This window comes from Diabrotica virgifera, chromosome 1, assembly GCF_917563875.1.
Source record: "Diabrotica virgifera virgifera chromosome 1, PGI_DIABVI_V3a".
In the NCBI taxonomy this organism is placed as follows: domain Eukaryota; kingdom Metazoa; phylum Arthropoda; class Insecta; order Coleoptera; family Chrysomelidae; genus Diabrotica; species Diabrotica virgifera.
The window spans coordinates 263,225,851-263,246,378 of NC_065443.1; the positions used below are offsets into that span (position 1 = coordinate 263,225,851).

Sequence of the window (20,528 nt, forward strand, 5' to 3'; positions counted from 1 at the left end):
TTAATTATTAAAAGTAATAGTAATAAAATAAAGACAAAAATTTCTTCAGGCTCTTGGGCTTTAAACTTTGAGTTGGTCACTTTATGACTTTCATAATAATAATTTTTAATCGAGTTATTAAGCCTTGAAAATGGCCATTTTCGCGTTTTTTAAATTTTAAATTGCATATAACTCAACAACAGTCAATTTTATAGAAAAATCACAGGAGACCTTTTTTGCTCAGGTTGATCCAGAGAATCTAAAACAAATTTGTCCTAAGTGAAAAAATTGATTTTGAATTCGTTTAAAAAATTGTTTAACAATTTTTCGACCGCGCTACTGCCTGGCACCATGTGGATTTGTTAACTGCCATAATATAATATTTATCGCATGGAAGATATTTTACAAAAATCATCAAGCCAGCAGAATATCTTACAAAACTTTTTGACAATACAGATGTTATACCTGTAATGGACGAAGACGGCGATAAAGACTTTAGAACTGTAAAGCGTAATACCAACGAATATACTCTCCGAATACTCTACGAGTATATACGGAGCTTGGAGCTATATATTCTTTGGTAATACTTTCCTTATTCTTTTTATGGTGTTTTATGTGGCAGTAAACGTGAAGTAAAATGACATTATAATAGGCAGAGCAGAGATATAGGATATGTAGATGGTACAAGTACATGTTTGAATAATTAGAATATGTATAATGGAAGGTAATATTAGGGTACCTACTAAATACAAACTAATGAACAAAGAACAAAATGTTTTGATTCACAAAACAACAAGAAGTAGGATATATTAAAATAATGTATATTTCTTAAATTGATTATTCTGTTTTATTTTTGTTTTTTTGTATCCTACCCAAAAGATATCACAATGACATCTTTATTGTGAAACGTAATTTTAATTGTGGAACGTGTCATCCTGGCAAGTTTATGATTGTGAAAACTAGCAGGTTGTTTTTAAGTTTATTCAATAGCAAATTATATAAAATATCATTAAAAACTCAGTTATTTCAAATTATACCTACATAACCTATAAAAAACCTTGAGTTAATCTATTTTGAAGTCTGTAACATGGAGAAAATCCCTAAAACCACCGAACAAACCAGTTTTGCGGATTTTTGAACATGGCGCACCTTACGGAAAAATCTGAAAAAAGTCAGAAATATAGTTTTTGATAAAATACACAAAACACAAAAAAAATAGACATACATCCATCACCAAAAAAATATACGTACCTATTAAAGAACAAAAAAGAAAGAGGTTATAATATGTACACTCAACCTTCGGGTCCATAAAAATAGCTGTTCTGTAAAAGCCTCAGCTGTGCGTGTGAATTTTTTGTAATTTATAATTTAATAATTATTAACTATTCTAAATGGAAAATAAGCCACAATTTAACTAAAAAATGACCATTTAGAATAGTTAATTACAAAAATGCCACAAATAAATAGCTTCAGAATAACATTCATAATTTAATTGCAAACGAACTTAAAAAAAAATAAAATCGAAAAATTGACATTTTTGGCCGTGGGGGAGGGGGAATAGGGGAAGTGGGCTAAAATTGCGGTGAGTCCTAATTTTTTAAAATCATATAGAACGTAAAAAAAAAATAAAAATATTCAGGCTGTATCGACCACAAAAAATATAATTAGACCCGCAAAAATCCTTACAGAACTTTAAAAAAACATGGTTTTTGGGGGGTTTAAAAGTGTTTCGCCCAATTTTTGAATATCCTAATATACTCAGTTATTTTAAATTATACATAAAATATTAACAAAACCTTGAGTTGATATATTATGTTGCAGTCTATAAAATGGAGAAAATCCCCAAAACCCCCCTAAAAAAACAGTTTTCTTGATTTTTCAAAATGGCGCACCTGACGGAAAAAAAGCTTTTGATAAAATACACAAAATGCAAAAAAAATTGGACCTGCAGCCCCCTCCAAAAAAAAGTTATAGGTTTTAAAAAAGTTAAAAAAAAAAATTGAGGTTATGTACACTCAATGGACATGTTTTGTAAAAGCCTCCGCTACACATGTGAATTTTTTGAAATTTTTAAATCAATTACAACCCAACTAAAAAAATTAAATCTAAAAATCTACGTTTTTGGCTGTGGGGGTCGGGTAAGGGGGGTGGCGAGCTAAAAATCCCCGTTATCTCATTTTTTAGTTGCATAGAACGTAAAAAAATTAATTAAATTGAATTCTGGGAGTGAGGGCATTTTGCCTATCTTAACGGGGGGTACCCTTTAGACATTTCGAAATTTAAATACTTGAACCTTGAAACTAGGTATTAAAAATTTTCAACTTGACCTGAATCTGTCACATGCCACTCGACTCGATTTCCAAACCAAGAGTGAAGTAAAATTGCACCGTCCGTCACAAGGACGACCTGAGAACACGAAGTAATATTCCCCACCAGAGGGCCGATACCAACCCAACAAAGTTAAAAGAAATATTTTTTAAAATAATAATTATTACTTCGATTTGGCTGTAATTTAATAACGAAACGTTATTAAAATTAAAAGAAAGTTAATTATAAAAATTATTGAGGTTTTATTAGTAGTGAATACATTAGTAACGTGACGGAACGTTACAAGTTCAGTGAATTTACTATAATAAACGGTTTTAAATTGATTGTACCGTGAAATGTGAAAAAGTCGCATTATTGATAAAGATGTCATAAGCAATGAAAATTTTTTTCTATTTTTTTTTTAATAAAATTTTTTGTCCAGAATTATTTAAAATACATACTTTACTTCTAGATCAATTACTAATGACACCGGAGTCCAGACGCTTTTTATGAACATCACAGCCATGCATTCGAAACTCTTACATTACATCCAGGAGCACGACGATAGTCGGATTCACTATGAACGACTCCAAGACAAACTAACACAAGTGAAGGATGCTCGCGCTGCATTGGATGCTCTTCGTGAAGAGCATCATGAAAAATTAAGAAGGGAGGCTGAAGAACAAGATAGAATGCGCCAGATGCAAATGGCTCTTAAACTAGAAGTTATGAGGAAGAAAAAAGAGGTTAGTAGGTATCGTATAAAACAGTATTTGAAATAATAACTTTGGAAACTTTATGTGCAGAGACCATTTCATTAAGTAGTCTGGGCAGATTATCGGAGAATAGGCCATTTTTTGGAAAAGTTATTTACCAGCAATTTTATTGCTGGAATCGAATCTTATGATTCTATATATTAATAATATAGGTATGCAAAGTCCGCAGATAGTGTGTACTTTTTTTATAAACAAAATGGCTCCCGAAAATCGTGTTTTTTTCAATTTTTGCTCTATAACTCCAAAGATTTTAACTTTACACCAAAAACACCCACATAAAAATTCACTGTAATTAAATTCTGCATAGAGACGTGTTTCTCCCGATTTACTTCGACAAAAATTTTCACCGAAAAATGCGGATTTTTCCAGCAAAATCTTTAATTTTCAACTAAAATTTTAGATAAGTAATTGTTTATCAATAATTAAATAACTTGGTAATATAAAATTTCTTTTTGTATAAATTATAATTCCAGAAGCCGATGGAAATTGAATGGACAGTTTAGCAACAATTGAATTGTTAATTTAAAATTTACGGTCGCTGTAATAACCACAATAATTATTATACATAAGAATAACTATGACTTTTATATAAAAAGACACTGTACCTGTCTAATATACTTTACAGAATTGAAATTGGACTATTTAAGCGGCCACAGGAATATTTTACAATTATAAATATTTTTTTGGCTTATAAACAAATAGAATATCTCGGGAAATATTAAATTAAATCATGAAAACGGTATTGAAAAAAGCAGCAGGACGCTTCTTTTAAAAGTAAAAACGTTTAATTGCGATGAGTGGTTCCTGAGATACAACCGGTCGAAGTTGACCGGCATTTACGGCAAAGATATAAACAATAGGATCATAATTTTCTAACCATCACCTTTTTATTTCGGTCCTCTTTCTCCACACCAATTTTCATATCTTTAAAATACTCATAACATATATTATTATAATAAAAACTATCGATATTACGAGTGAAAATTGCCAAAAATAGCAAAATTCCAATCAAAAATTAGGTTGGAGAAAATGTAATCTCAAAGTTCAAAATCGGTATACGTTAAAAAAATGGATTTTCCCGGCTTCCAATGGAGCAATTTTCTTCATTCTTTTTTTGTTCCCAAGTAACTCGAGTAGAGCCATCTAACTAACGCATTATTAAATGTCAAAGTTGCTTTTGGTTTGTTATAATAAATTAATTTATTGACTATAACAAAAATTTTTAATTTGTTTAAATAAAGATTGTTTAAATAAATATACAGCTTTCAAATGAGAATATTTGTGCTTTTAACGTTAAAAGGTACACTTTTAGTAAGTTTATCTAAAAAAAAAGTCTACAACTGGAAAAAATATGTAGGTTTCTTTTCTTATAAATAAATTAATCTATTATAACAAGACCAAAGCACGCTTGACATTTAATAATACATTAGTTAGATGCCTCTACTCGAGTTACTTGGGAACAAAAAAAGAATGAAGAAAATTGCTCAATTGGAAGACGAGAAAATGCATTTTTTTAACGTATCCCGATTTTGAACTTTGAGATTACATTTTCTCCAACCTAATTTTTGATTGGAATTTTGCTATTTTTGGCAATTTTCACTCGTAATATCGATAGTTTTTATCTTAATAATATATGTTATGAGTCTTTTAAAGACATGAAGATTGGTGTTGAGAAAGAGGACAAAAACAAAAAGGTGATGGTTCGAAAATTATGATCCTATTGTTTATATCTTTGCCGTAAATGCCGGTCAACTTTCACCGGTTGTATCTCAGGAACCACTCCTCCCAATTAAATGTTTTTTCTTTTAAAAGAAGCATCCTGCCGCTTTTTTTAAATACCGTTTTTATGATTTAATTTAATTTAATATTTACCGAGATATTTTATTTGTTTATAAGCCAAAAAATTGTTTATAATTTTAAAATATTCCTGTGGCCGCTTAAATAGTCCAATTTCAATTCTATAAAGTACATTAGATAGGTACAGTGTCTTTTTATACAAAAATCATAGTTATTCTTATGTATAATAATTATTGTGGTTATTATAGTGACTGTAAATTTTTAATTAACAATTCAATTATTGCTAAACTGTTCATTCAATTTATATCGGCTTCTGGAATTATAATCTATATGAAAAGAGCTTTTATATTACCAAGTTATTTAATTATTGATAAACAATTAGTTATATAAAATTTTAGTTGAAAATTAAAGATTTTGTTGGAAAAGTCCGCATTTTCCGGGAAAAATTTTTGTCGAAGTAAATCGCGAAAAACACGTCTCTATGCAGAATTTAATTACGGTGAATTTTTATTTGGGTGTTTTTGGTGTAAGTTAAAATCTTTGGAGTTATAGAGCAAACATTGAAAAAACACGATTTTAGGGCGCCATTTTGTTTATAAAAAAAGTAGCACACTATCTACTGACTTTGCATACCTATATTATTAATATATTTATAGAATCATAAGATTCGATTCCAGCAATAAAATTGCTGGTAAATAACTTTTCCTTGGAATTTTCAGAAAATACTCTCTGAAAATTTCAGATTTATTGACTCACCTTGCCTTGACTCATATTGACCTTTGACTCACTTTGCAGCAGGTTCGTGCCAGCGAGCTTGAGCTAAGTGGCACGAACCTGCTGCAAAGTGAGAAACGTTTAACAGCGGTTTCCCTTCTCTTTTGTAAATTACTCCGCAATTAAAAAATATTTCGGTATGCATCACTTTACGGTTTGCCAGACAAAAAGAAATCGAAAATAAAAGTTGTCAAAACTTCAGATGCGTTTTCCTCGAAATTGCTTTTTTCAAAGGCGGTGGACATTGTAACACAAACACTACTTGATCGATCATTTCGTGAGGTAACGCTTTATAGATATTTTTTGTTTTATGTTTATTTTAGTTTAATCATAATAAAAATGTTACTCATAAGTTAATAAAATGTTTTTGAATTTTTTGAGTAAAAATTTGCCACTGTTTTTCAATATGTTGCCCTGAAATTTTTTGTAATATTGTTTTAATGGTACTGAATCCATTTCTTCCTTTTAATGGTATGTTTATTTAATTTAAAAATAAAATAATTCTGCCATAGTTTCAAAAAAGTCACCAAAATGTTGATTTCCATCCCCCTCCCCCAATTAATATTTTTTTAATTAAAACACTTCATAAACATTTCTTAGCTTTTTGTGGGATATATAAAAAAAATCGAAATATGTATAAAATAGTTTTTAAAAATTTATATATAATATATATATATATATATATATATATATATATATATATATATATATATATATATATATATATATATATATATATATATATATATATATATATATATATATAATGTTCTTGAACTCCTAAGTGGAGCATAGAGTTTCAGTGAAAACGCGCCATCGGGTTCTATTTTGCGCTAGGGGCTTCACCTCATTCCGAGACTTTCCTTGACTTCTTATCTCGTCCATGATGGATCTTCTTCAAGTTTGTGCTGGGCGACCCCTTTTTCTTTTTCCTTGGGGATTCCACTCTAGGGCAGTTTTTGCAATACTGGAACTATCTTTTCGGAGTGTGTGACCTATCCACCCTCACTTTCTGGATTTTATTTCATTTTCTACCCTCTTTTGTTGGGTCAGGTGTAGCAGATTTTCGTTTCTGATGGTGTTTGGCCAGAAAATACGGACAATTCTTCGTAGACATTTGTTAACAAAGACCTGCAATTTGTCTGTAAGGGATTTTGTCACTTTCTAGGTTTCACATCCATCGAGTAGAACAGACATAGCATTTGACTGGAATATTCGGATCTTTGTCCTTATAGTATATTCCCCAGACCTCCAAACAGGGTTAAGCATGCTGAATACTTGTTGAGCTTTTCGTATCCTCATACGAATATCGTTTTCTGTACCTCCGCTTTCTGTTATGACACTTCCAAGGTACACTGATACGACTCTTAAAGCGTATTTTGTAGAAAATTGAGCAGTGTATTTTCTTCTTCTTCTTCTTTTTGTTGTTGGTCTCGCTGCAAGGCAATTACCAGCACGATTTATAGGAGATCTTGATGTAGTCTGGCTCTAAGCCATATCAAAATCTCTGACTATGTTCTTGTAAAAAACTTTTGATGAGGTGTGATATAGTGAATATGAGTTTAATTATATTTAATTTATTATATTTTGAAGGATAAACTTATTATTTACATACTGTCACTGTCACTGCCAAATCTTAAAATTTGTCAGAAAACTTCAACCTCAAAAAATGGCTGTTTGTTTGTTTATTTTATTATTTGTCTGTCATAATAAATATAATATAATGTCAGACCAATCATACACTGCTCAAAATGATCAAATTTTACTAAGAGTCATATCAGTTTTTTTAGGAACCAGCTGTACGTGAAGTTTTTCACATTTTTAATCTGCATGTTGTCGATATTAAATAGCGTGTTGTTCCTTGCGTTTATTCTCATGGATTTGGTTTTACTAATATTGATTGTTAAATATATTTTATTGGCCTCAGTGGATAGTGTTTCCAATTGGTCGGCCATATCCTGGAATCTTTGTCCTAACAGGCAGATATCGTCGGCGTATTCTAGATCACTTAGGCGTGTGGTTAACGTCCATTGTATCCCTTTTGTGTCGAAGTCTAGTTTGGAGAGAACATAGTCTAGAGCTATGTTAAACAGAAACGGAGAAAGCACACATCCCTGTCTGACTCCAGTAAGTACGTCAAATTCGTCACTGTTGATCCCATTGTGTTTCACGCTGCACGTCGCCTCAGTGTACAGTGACTTTATAATGGAAATTATTTTATGAGGAATGTTTCTTAGCTCTAAAATTTTCCATATAGCAGCATGAGATAGGCTGTCAAAGGCACGTTCGAAATCAACAAAAACCATGTATAGAGGTGTGTTCCATTCAACCGAGTGTTCCATTATTACCTTCACAGTATTAATGTGATCTATGCAGGAAGATTCTGGTCTAAAACCTGCTTGATTTGCTCGAAATTCAACCTTGCTTGTTAATCTTTTATGTATGATGGTCGTAAAAATTTTATTTATGACGGTAAGCAAGGTTATTCCTCTCCAATTTTTGCACAGTGTCAGGTTGCCGTTTTTTGTAAGCTTAATAATGTTACCTTTTTTCCAGTCCGCTGGAATGCGGTTTGTTTCCCACACCTCTCGGATTATGGGGAGCAAAAGTTCAGCGGTTAGATGCGGGTCAGTTTTAAGTAGTTCGGCAGCAATGTTATCGATTCCCGGGGACCTGTTATTTCTCAGAGATTTGATAGCTGTTATAATCTCCGTTTTGGAAGGGGACTCGCAAGATATATGCAAGTCTATATTCTGCGGGTGTTCAACAATTTCATCTGCGTTATCCCTGGGCGTGCCTAGCATCTCCTGAAAGTGCTCTTTCCATCTCTCTACTTGGTCATCCGTTGTAGTGAGTAATTCACCTGTCTTGGATCTTACAATGTTCGAACAGTTGGGCCCATTTTTTGTTAATCGTCTAGTAATTTGGTACAGCTCTCTAGTCCTGTTGTGTTGTGCAGCTGTTTCTGCTTGTTTTGCCAGTTCTTCAGCCCACCTTCTTTTGTCTCTTCTTGCATTCCTTTTAACTGCTTTATTTAGTGTTTAAAATTCTTGTTGTCGGTCCGTTCTTCCTTCTACAGTTCTTGCTTACAAGATATCTTTTTTTCGTTGTTTTCTTTCCTCGATAAGATTCCAAGTTTCATCTGATATCCATTCCTTTCTATCTTTCTCTTTTTTACCCAGTTTGTCTTCAGCTATTTCTGTCAGAATATTTGCCAAATTTTCTAAGCTATTTACTTCACGTTCTCTTGTTTTTACTTGAAGCTCCTCCCTAAACATATGTTTTCCTGGGAGCGTTTTTAATTTGTTTAGATTATATGTGGGTCTGTTGGTGTTTCTTGTGATTTTGTTTTTTGCCATCTTGATTTTAATGGTATCAATTAACAGATGGTGGTCACTTGCTCTGTCTAATAAAAATTGTCTAAAAGTCTATATCGGTCAAATAGAGAGAATCTTAAAAAAACATTACTGAAGCACTCCACATATGCTCTTCACACCATAGAAAACAACTGTTAAACATACTTTTTTGTGATCGGCAGATATATTAAATAAGCTATATTTTTGCAATTGCAGGAATATCTTCAATATCAAAGGGAGCTGGCTTTACAGCGAATTCAAGAACAGGAGAGAGAAATGCAGATGAGACAAGAACAACAAAAACAACAGTACATGATGCCACAATTTGGATACATGGGATCCCCTGTACATGGACAGCCATTCCCCCCGAACACAGCTCCACCTATGGGTAACTATAACACATATCCATTCCCACAGCAACATATGATACCACCGCAGAGCGCTCCAGGACAGGTACCTAATCAAGGACCACCTCATGGTAAGCTTAAAAAACTGATAAAGATTGTCGCATCTTTAAACGTTTTAAACTAAGTAGAATAATTTTGTAATTACGTTTTAGGTTCTTTGCCTCCTCAACAAGCCCACAATCCAGCACTTGGTCATCCGCCAGGTTTCCCTCAAGTTCCAACACCATCTGCTACGTCCATGCCTAATAACCCCCATTCCCGCTATGTTCCACATGGAGTCCCATCACAACCAATGCTAGGCACTGCAAATCCTCCTGTTGGGATACCTAACATGCCACCTGGACACCATAATCAAGCTGGTATGCCAAGTCAACATCAAAGTGGTATGCCTCCTCAACAAGGTGGAATGTCTCACCAAACCGGAATGCCCCCACAAGGTGGAATGCATCCGCAACAAGGTGGAATTCCGCAAAACCAAGGATTGCCACAGCAAGGACAGGTAGGCTATTGGTTTAATATCAACTTTATGATATAGCGCCATCGAGATCGTAACACAGGTTGTGTATTTTACACTTAAATAACGATTGTTGGCATTTTAGACATTTTGCAAGGCATAAAATATCAGTGTGTGACATTTGTGTCATAGTTGTCAATGTAAACATTGTTTGTGGACAGTTTGTATTTAAATTTTTATTTAAAATAATGATAGACAATCATTGGTCTTTTGGCTTTGCCAGTTAGTCTAGGCGCCAAATAGAGGTCTGATTGGATTTTCAATTCTGATGGACAAACTCAACGGTTTCTTATGGATTTTTGGCTGCTGATTACGAATTTCGAGGGTGGATTTCGATTCGAGTGGTCAAAAAATTGTTACAAACAATTTAATTGTTTATAAGGCTCTGGCTCATAAACTAAAAGAGACAAAAAAAGTGTTTCAAATAAAATTTGTACCTTAATAAAAATCGAAGAAAAAATCGTTTACTAAACTTAAATCTATCAATTAGAACTGAAGATATTGTAAAATTAGTGCAAAATGCCAATTGTAAATTGCAAAATAAGTATTTTTCGAAGCTTTATCGATCGTAACTCGGCTTCTACGCATGCAAATGAGCCTTAGAAGGTCTGATTTTAAAGATTAATAAATAGTACGCTTCCAAACAAAGTTTGTTAAATTACTATATTTTCATTTCTTTTAAAGTTATACCTGTTTGAAGTTATAGTTTTAAGCAAATTTGAGCTATAAACATTTATACTTTAATTAACAATATTTATAGAAGAACTCAAAAAGAACCTTTTGAGTTTACGAAAATGTTTGTAGGTAAGTTTAGTTCTCTCCAAGATATCGGTATTTTAATAGCGCTCTCTGAGGCGCAAGATCGGCTCACAACGTAAAGGTTCTTATATATCTTGGCCAAAAATTAAACTTTCCTAAGCTCAAAATATTCCTTTTGAGTTCTTCTATTATTAATGTATAAATGTTTATTGCTCAAATTTACTAAAAATCCTTATAAACAAATTAATTACAAATGTTTTAATAAAATTATAACTTCAAACGAGTATAACTTTAAAACAAATGAAGATAAAGTAATTTGACAAACTTTGTTTGAAAGTCTATTAATTAAGCTTTAAAATGAGACCTTAAAAATCTCATTTGCATACGTACAAACCGATGCATAGTTACGATCGATAAAGCGTCGAAAAATACTTACTTGACTGTGAGCCGATCTTGCGCCTCATAGCGCGCCAATAAACTATCAATATCTTGGCCAAAAATAAACCTACGAACATTTTCATAACCTCAAATTGTTCCTTTTGAGTTCTCTTATCATTATTGTTAATTAAAGTATAAATATTTATAGCTCAAATTTGCTTGAAACCCTTATAAACAAATGAATGTACAATTTTTTAAAGAAAATTATAACATCAAACGGGTATAACTTTAAAACAAATGATAAAGTAATTTAATAAACTTTGGAAGCCTATTAATTAAGCTTTAAAATGACACCTTTTAAGGCTCATTTCCATGCGTAGAAGCCGAGTTACGATCGATAAAGCTTCGAATAATACTTATTTTGCAATTTGCATTTTGCACTAAGTTTACAATATCTTGAGTCCTAATTGTTGGTTTTAAGTTTAGTAAACGTTTTTTTCTTTGTCTTTTATTACGGAACAAAGGGCCTAGCCGGGTAAGATGGTAAAAAGTGCCCCTAACTCGATTTAAATTCCATATAGGCCACTTTTTAGCACATATAGAGGAACTCACTTTCTGAAATTTTTAGCCCCCTAGGTGGTCACGTGACCCCCATAGAGCCTAATTAGGCTTTTTATGTTTTTATTTTTTCTCTCAGCCGCATTAAGAGCTAGCCAAAAACTTTATTTAAAAAAGTTGTAAGTTTCAAAAAGATCCATATGAATTTTTTTTTATTTTTGGCGGGAAATTCGAATTTTTAGAACAATTTTAAACTTTTAAATAACTCTGAAAAAAAAACTAAGACACTCGTTTTTACGAAAATCAATTATAATGTGTATTTTTGCACAATCTTTCACCCTGAATTTTTTCAGATTTTTAAAATTGGTGAAACGTACCTTTAAAAATAAAAAACTATTTTTCAAAAAAGGTAACACCGTCACTAGAGTAGGTAAAAAAACTGAAAAATAATTGGGGTTTGCTTAATAAAAATTTTTTGTAACGCCATCCATTTTCAAGATACAGGGCGTTGAAGAAAACAAAATTTTACACATTTTTACGGTTTTGCTGAAACTACTGGCAACATTGTAATAAAACTTGGCGGGTTTTAAGAGGTAGTTATTGTGCATGTTTTGACATACAATTAAGGATTTGATATTCATCATTGGCGCGCATAGGGGTAATGGTCTGAACTGTTTAAAGAATAAAGATAGTACGCCACTGACATATTTCAAATTAACATTCGTTTTTGAATTTCTCGTTCAATTTGTGACAAAAAATCTATCTTCTTAGTTTTTCACACGACGTGCCATTTTTATTAAAAAAATAAAAGATCTTAACCCTTACAAAGTATTCGAACTTCTAATAGTAGGTTCTACATCTACATAAACTCGTACATCCATTATAAAAATTAATTCGAATACTTTGGAAGCGTTAAGATATTTTATTTTTTGCAGCAAAACGGCGCTTCGTATGAAAAAATGAGAAGATAGATTTCTTATTGCAAATTGAACGAGGAATTAAAAAATGATTGTTAATTTTAAATATGTCAGTGGCATACTATCTTTTTTTCTTTGAAAAGTTCAGACCATTACCCCTATGCGCGCCAATGATGAATATCAAATCCTTAATTGTATGTCAAAACATACACAATAACTACCTCTTAAAACTTGCCAAGTTTTATTACAATGTTGCCAGTACTTTCGGCAAAATCGTAAAAAATGTGTAAAATTTTGTTTTCTTCAACGACCTGTATCTTGAAAATGGATGGCGTTACAAAAAATTTTTATTAAGCAAACCCCAATTATTTTTTAGTTTTTTACCTATTCTAGTGACGGTGTTACCTTTTTTGAAAAATATGTATAAAATTGTATCAAAAAACGAAAAAAAAAACCGAAAAAATGCGGTTTTTTATTTTTAAAGGTACGTTTCACCAATTTTAAAAATCTGAAAAAATTCAAAGTGAAAGATTGTGCAGAAATACACATTATAGTTGATTTTCGTAAAAACGAGTGTCTTAGTTTTTTTTTCAGAGTTATTTAAAAGTTTAAATATGTTCTAAAAATTCGAATTTCCCGCCAAAAAATAAAAACAAAAATTTTTTATATAGATCTTTTTGAAACTTACAACTTTTTTAAATAAAGTTTTTGGCTAGCTCTTGATGCGGCCGAGATAAAAAATAAAAACATAAAACGTCTAATTAGGCTCTAGGAGGGTCACGTGACCACCTAGGGGGCTAAAAATTTCAGAAAGTGAGTTCCTCTATATGTGCTAAAAAGTGGCCTGTATGGAATTTAAATTGAGTTGGGGGCACTTTTCACCATCTTACCCGGCTAGGACCTTTTATTTGAAACATTTTTTATCTCTTTTAGTTTATGAGCCAGAGCGGTTTAAACAATTAAATTGTTTATAAAAATTTTTGGATGACTCGGATCAAAATCCACCCTCGAAATTCGTAATCAGCGGCCAAAAATCCATAAGAAACCGTTGAGTTTGTCCATCAGAATTGAAAAGGACACGGTGACCCCTCTGGCGCCTAGACTAAGTGCCCTTAACTCAGAAAAAATCATTTAGTTTATAAAAAAGGGTTCAAGGCAGGTTTTGTTTATATTCGCTTCAGAGTTGGACTACCATCTCCATATAGCAACTATTTCAGCATCCTTATGCATCATCAGTGAAGTTTATGCAGTCACAACTCTGAAGGGAATATAAACATTCTGCCTCTTTTAAGGCAAACCATCGCGATGCAATGAACCCACCTTTTGAGACGCAATCTAGCGACATCTCTCGTATTACGAGGAAAACAACGAAAAGCCCCAGATACAAAGTTTACTACTTTTTAAACAATTAGAATAATTGAAATAAAAATATAATAAACAATATTTTAAATCTAAGACTTTTCGTTAATAAACTGCTTTCTGGCTGCATCCCATATCTCCGGATTTTACAATATATAATCACGTAGAGACGACGAAAAGAGGAGAAAGCAAATAGAGGACACTTAGGCCACGCATTTACCTTCTCTTCGTCTAGGAAAAGGACCGAAAGACAGTTTCTAATTCTCATTTAGTTTATGTATATGTCAGTCTGTGCAAGTGGCTAAAATTACAACCTGCGTTATTTTTATTGCACTTCTTCTTTACGTGCCGTCTCCTAATCGGAGGTTTAATATCATCATCACTATCTTTACTCTATCTACGACTGCTCTGAAGAGTTCTATAGAACTTCATTTAAACAAGTCCCTTAAATTCTTCAACCACGACACTCTCCTTCTTCCTATACTCCTTCCGCCTCTTAGTTTATTGCACAGACGACTCTAATGAATGAAATGAATCTCGGTAAAACAAAACGTATGACAATAAATGAAGACAAGAAAAAATAAAGGAATACCAATATAATAGTAAAGGAACAATTATCTACTTTTGAATATTTGGGAAATATACGGTTGTTCCAACCCGTCACATTACCGTTCTTGAATGGTTATGCGCATGCGCAATTACGAATAATTATGCGCAGTAACACATTTTTCGTTACTGCGCATACTCATAACCATTCAAGAACGGTTTTTGTGACGGGTTGGAACAAACCTATAGTAACAGATGATAGGAAAACAGATATGGCAACAATAGTGGGGGACGCAGGTATGCTAAATATGCAGTTATCGAGCGTTATGGGAACCTATTCGGTTGTAAAGAATAGGTCCTAAAACCAAAAAAAGTCAAGTTTTCCATTTTAGTGGAGACTTTCCATTTTTTAATTCAATTTTCCATTTCCAAAAATCGTTTTTTCCGATTATAGAGCAGTCTAAAGAAAGTGGATGCCAAAGAGTGCAGTGACTATCGAATCATAAGCTTAATGTCACATACCTTGAAAATTTTGTTGAAAAATTATCCACGCCAGAATACACTCTAAAGTGGAGCTGGATATTAGTGGCACTCGATATGGGTTCCGCAATGATATGGGTACGAGAGAGGCATTATTCTCCTTCAGCGTGAGGACACAAGAGATGTTTGGATGTTAACCGTCCTCTTTACGTCTGTTTTATAGAAATAAAGCGTTTGATAAAGTAAACATGATCGACTCGTGGAAATTCTAAAAAATAAAAACCTAGATGAAAGAGATTTAAAGCTAATAATGGTAGGGGAGCAAAGTATGCTAAATGTGCAGTCACTCGAGCGTTATGGGGACCTATTGGGTTGTGAAGAGTAGGTCCTAAAACCAAAAAAAGTTAAGTAAAGTTTTCCATTTTAGTAGGCGCTTGCCATGTTTTAATTTAATTTTCCATTTCCAATTATCGTTTTTTCCGATTATAACGCCATCTATCCATAATTCGGAAAAATGTTTCGAATAAAAGTTACTTATTTTTACGTAAGCAATTCAAATCCGCAATAAAAAATGGGGGCTTATATTTAAGATTTTAAAGTAACCCCCCACCCCACCTCCTTGGGGGGTCGTGTTTGGTGCCATTCGATAGATTTTTTAAAAGTATCGAATGAGTGTATTTTACAGGTTTTCGATCTGATGTTCATTTCGCGAAATATCGCGGGATTCGTATTTAAAATATTAAATTTACCACCCACCCCTCTCCGTAGCAAGTCGTGTTTTTTATCATTTGATAGATTTTTAAAATATATTGAGCACATATTTTTTAGTTTTTCGATCTGTCATTCATTTCGCGAAATATTCGCTTTATTCTTGTGAAACTTTGGGACTCACCCATTTCCTTACGCTCGACTCAAATCGTCAGATTTTTGAAATATACACTCTTTTGCATGTACTTAACTTACCTTATCTTAATCTGACAATTTTGAGTATTTTTAAGGATTTTTTTTTTCGGGCCCCCCTTAACGAACTCCCCTGTGTTAACAGCCAATATATGGTAGAGGTACATCTGCAGGGTACCAGGTTTCTCCCATATGCTAATCTGACGCGCTCGAGTAACTGCAAAAATCCCCGCTTAGGCTCCCCTACCATAACACACCTTTATTACAATCAGCGAGCAATAGTAAGAATTGGAAAAGAAACATCTGAAGAAATGGGAATAAAAAATGGAGTCAGGTAAGGTTGCATACTATACCTCTATTATTTAACGCTTATTCTGAAGAGGTAATTCGAGAAACTCTGGAAGATGAAGCAGTCGGTATAAGAATAAATGGAGTCTTAGTTAACAACATCAGAAATGCATATTATACAGTAATAATAGCCGACAGTTTACAAGACCTGGAAAGACTCACGAGTAAAATAGTAAGGTGTAGTAGTAGTGGAGGCACTGAAGGTTTTCACCTCGGATTTCGTTGAACCTTCATCGATTTTTATGAAAATTGGTGAGTAGTTAGAAGATACTTCAAGGAACAAAGGTGACATGATGCCAACTTGCGCTTTTACCCTGGGGGTGGATGCCACCCCTTCTCGGGGGTGAAATTTTTTTATTAAAAATAATACCAGAAATCGATAGACAGGCAACTTCTAAGCAAAATTTGTTATATAAAGGTATTAACATAAATCAATACTTTTTGAGTTATTAAATATCAAAGATTTTATTTTTTCTTTAAAAAATGCATGTTTTAAAGCTGTTTTTCACGTATTACTCAAAAACTATAAGCTTTTGTAAGAAAGCTATTCTTGCCAAAATTAAAGATAATAAAAAATTTAATACACTCCCCACTTAAAGAACTAAACTAATGTTATTTCAAAGTGAGTTATGGATAATTAAATGTATATTTTTTTCGACTAGTACTCAAATCTAAGTATTCAAGCTTACATAACGGGAAAACGATGCATTTTATAGAATATATTTGTTAACCACTTGTCAAAGTACCTATCAAAGTACCTGTCAAAGTATAAATACCTATCAAATGAGCTCCAGTAGAAGTTAATAACATTAAAATTAAGCAAGTTATGATGAAAATGAGAGAACCTTTCGATTATTTTAGGAAAAAGTGAAAAATAAAACATGCGCCATTTCCACAAAAATTAAAATTTGTAGTAATCCTCACCAGAATTTCTTTAGGTTAACATAGTTAATGATTTCAATAATTTTGACCGGTTTAGAATGCATATTTTGAAAAAAAAAAGATATAATTTAAAAAAATCAGAATTTTTAAAATTATTGTACTTTCCATTTTCTTTTGATAATAACTCCAAAATACTCAATATACGTAAAAAATAACATATAACTAAATTTTAGTTTTTTTTGTTCCAAATACTTTACCCATTTTACTATTTCCGTAGAGTAAAAAATAACCGAGATAGAAACGTTTAAAATTTCAATTTTGCTGCAAGAACGATGTAACCGGGGCCATTTAACCTTTAATTTTTAAAAAAGTAAGAAGTTTAAAAGACTAAATTCGATGTTTTTTAATAGCCATTAGAATTAACTTTTAATTAGTTTTTAGGTGAACCTGATATCTTAAAAATTAACGGAGGTATTTACAAAAAAAAACAATAACATTTTTTGGAAAAATTTTTAAAAGATAAATTTTGAAACATTTTTGGTGCATAAATTTTAATGCTCTCAACTTGTTCGAGGGCTTATTTGATAGATATTTCTAAGAACTTTGACAAATGTTTAATAAGTTTATGTTATAAAATGCATGGACCTGGACCTGTAAAATGTGGACCTATAGAAGAATTATGAGGGTTTCCTGGGTAGATAGAGTTACGAACAATGAAGTACTGGGAAGAATAGGTAAAGAGAAGGAAGTTGAACTTACAATTAAATAAAGAAAGCTACAGTATCTCGGACATGTGATGCGGGGCGAGAAGTATGGCATCCTGCGACTCATAATGCAAGGAAAGATAGATGGCAGAAGAAGCATCGGAAAAAGACGAATTTCATGATTGAATAACCTGAGAGAATGGTTTGGATGCAGCTAAAGACAACTATTTAGAGCTACTGCCTCAAAAATTAAAATAGCTATGATAATTGCCAACCTCCGTAGCGTAGATGGCACCTGAAGAAGAAGAATGCTTGTTTGTAATTGGTTCAACCGCAGGCAAGTTTTTTACTCCACTAAATTATAAAATTTTGACACTATTGACGTTTATGAAATTTTAACACTATTCACATTTAAAGTTCAAAGGTTAATAATTAAGTTATATCGGCGATTTTTTGTGTTTTCTACCATAGATAAATAATATATAGTATTACCGGATAGATATTCAACTCACTGTAAAAATTTGGTTCGTTACGCCATTTGCGACCGATGTGTTAACTAATCACCATTTGGCGGGAAATTCAAATGGACAAGCATTAATTTTATCCGTTTAGCGCCTCTTGCGGGCAATTTCGTTACTAATTAAAATATCTTGTTATTTTACAAGAAATAATCTCACCTATATTATTAAAATAAAATACTAAAACTTACTAAGCTTGTTAAAGTATTTTATTTAAATAATATCTAAGTAATACTTATAAATTATTCGGAATTCTCAAGTTGCAAAATATGTTATTTTTGCTGTCAAATTTAGTAAGGAAAAGGGATATAAAAAAAGTTTTTTCTAAATATAGGTACGTGTATTTATTTGTTGTTTCAGATAAAACAGTTATAAACTAATTACTATTTACCTATGCATTTTTCTAACTTTTCTATGATTTGTACACAACAATAATAAACCATGTTTATTTTTTTTATTAACACAACACCAAAGTTCTTTCGCAACTAAAACAAAACTACACTTTATAAACGAAGGATAAGGAACCAACTGAAATTGAAATTACTAAGAATAAATCGTTACAGATAATACACTAAAAACTGTAAACTAATAGAAAATTATTTGTATTTGCACTAACTCTAACTGTCATGACTTTTGACAGAATTGACATTGTCGAGTTAAGCCTCGTTTGATTATTTTATTTGTGACATTCAGGTATGAGTGTGGTGTTTTAACATAAATTATTGGTTAAAGTCTTCGTGAGCGAGAAAGGCTGCCCTTTCTCTTTATTTAGCTGAGCGGTGTGGAAGTGGTGGGGCAAATTCCCCAATTTTTCCATATAAGATTCCGGGGCATGGTTTTCTACGTTATTCCTTTAATTTTTACTTGCTTTAATTTAAACTTGCCTATAAAAGTAGAAGAAGAAAACTTATATATGTAAAAGTTGTCCCTTGTACATCCCTCTGCTCCTGTACGTAATTTTTATTCTTAACCATACATGTTATCCGTGTTATAAAAAGAATTCCAATATTACGTACCTACCTATATGTAGGTCTATAATTTTGTCTCTTTTTACATTTGCCGATTGGGTCGCCATAATTTCCTTTCGTCTTTCATTTTATTTTTGTTTGTCCAGTTTGTCCTCAGTATCTATTCACGAACTCAAGCGAGGGTGCTTCCGCTTATTTGGAACTAGAGGATTTGAGATGAAAATGTAAAAAAATCATTCGTTAACCTATGTATCAACGTCGTTTGAATGCTTGACTGTGTGTAGGTGTGTTTATTTAATGAATGATTTATTTATACTAATTAATTGAGTCAATAACAATATTAATTATATTAAAATACGTTATCCCAATTACATCGACCATTTTCATGCAACTGCACTCAACATTGAGTTCGCGAATAATATATTCCCGAACTATTTGATGTTATTATCAAAACAGGTTTTAAAACATAATGTCAATAATTTTTATACATTGTTTTCTTGTAGGTGGCGCCACAATTTCAGCAACCCGGAGCTCCGCCAGCCAGTCCCCAAGTACAATCAAATGGCGAAGCACAAACGGCCGAGTTAATTAGTTTCGACTAGATAGTTTATTAGCATTTTTGTGATAACTTTCTCCTATACTCCTTAATTACTATTATAACCATGTTATTAGTCAAAAAAAAAAGGATTTTTATTAAAATTTTTATTTGTCCAAAAGATATATACCTAATTCTATAATAAAGACATTCATTTTATTTCGATTGTGTTATTGAATAGAAACTATGAGTATTACCAAATAGTAAGGTAAAATAATATACTGCGAGGCATAAGTTAGGGATATAGAAAATTATGGTCATTTTCATCGTTGATTTTGTCGTGAACAGATTAACGGATTCTCTTATTTTTTTATTATTTTGGATTTTTCTTTAGTATTTAGACAGTTGTGCAAAGGTTTACTCAAACTTCCTTTTTTGTACTTATACTGAAAGAAAAGAAGTGTTTTTCTTATGTTAAGATTGAAACACCCTGTAGGGAGAACGAGGTACAAATGTGAGTATACATCGAAATCATATTGTAGTCTCATGTTTTGTGAACATTTTGGCTTTTGAATATCCCTGAGATCTTTATAAACAATGTGTTTTAACCGAAACAAAAGTTTGAGACATCCTGTAAGAACCGGAAAGGTACAAAGGTGTGTATGCATGGATATTATGTTGTAGTCTCAAATATGTGTTTTAACTGATGGCATGCGATAAGTGAGTTGGCGATGTCTTATCATACCACTGAGATAACATTATTTCC

At 32.2% G+C, this 20,528-nt stretch overlaps 1 protein-coding gene across 1 annotated transcript in view; it reads left to right on the forward strand.

Annotated features, from left to right (window-relative positions):
* The window catches only part of LOC114337224 (hepatocyte growth factor-regulated tyrosine kinase substrate), a 66,252-nt gene extending 46,271 nt beyond the window's left edge, over positions 1–19,981 (forward strand). The window contains exons 9-12 of the mRNA XM_028287635.2: positions 2,759–3,032; positions 9,206–9,467; positions 9,549–9,895; positions 19,731–19,981. Coding sequence (XP_028143436.1) covers positions 2,759–3,032; positions 9,206–9,467; positions 9,549–9,895; positions 19,731–19,829 — 982 coding nt within the window. The 3' untranslated portion in view covers positions 19,830–19,981. The remainder of the gene's footprint in view (positions 1–2,758; positions 3,033–9,205; positions 9,468–9,548; positions 9,896–19,730) is intronic.
* Positions 19,982–20,528: the final 547 nt, after the last annotated feature.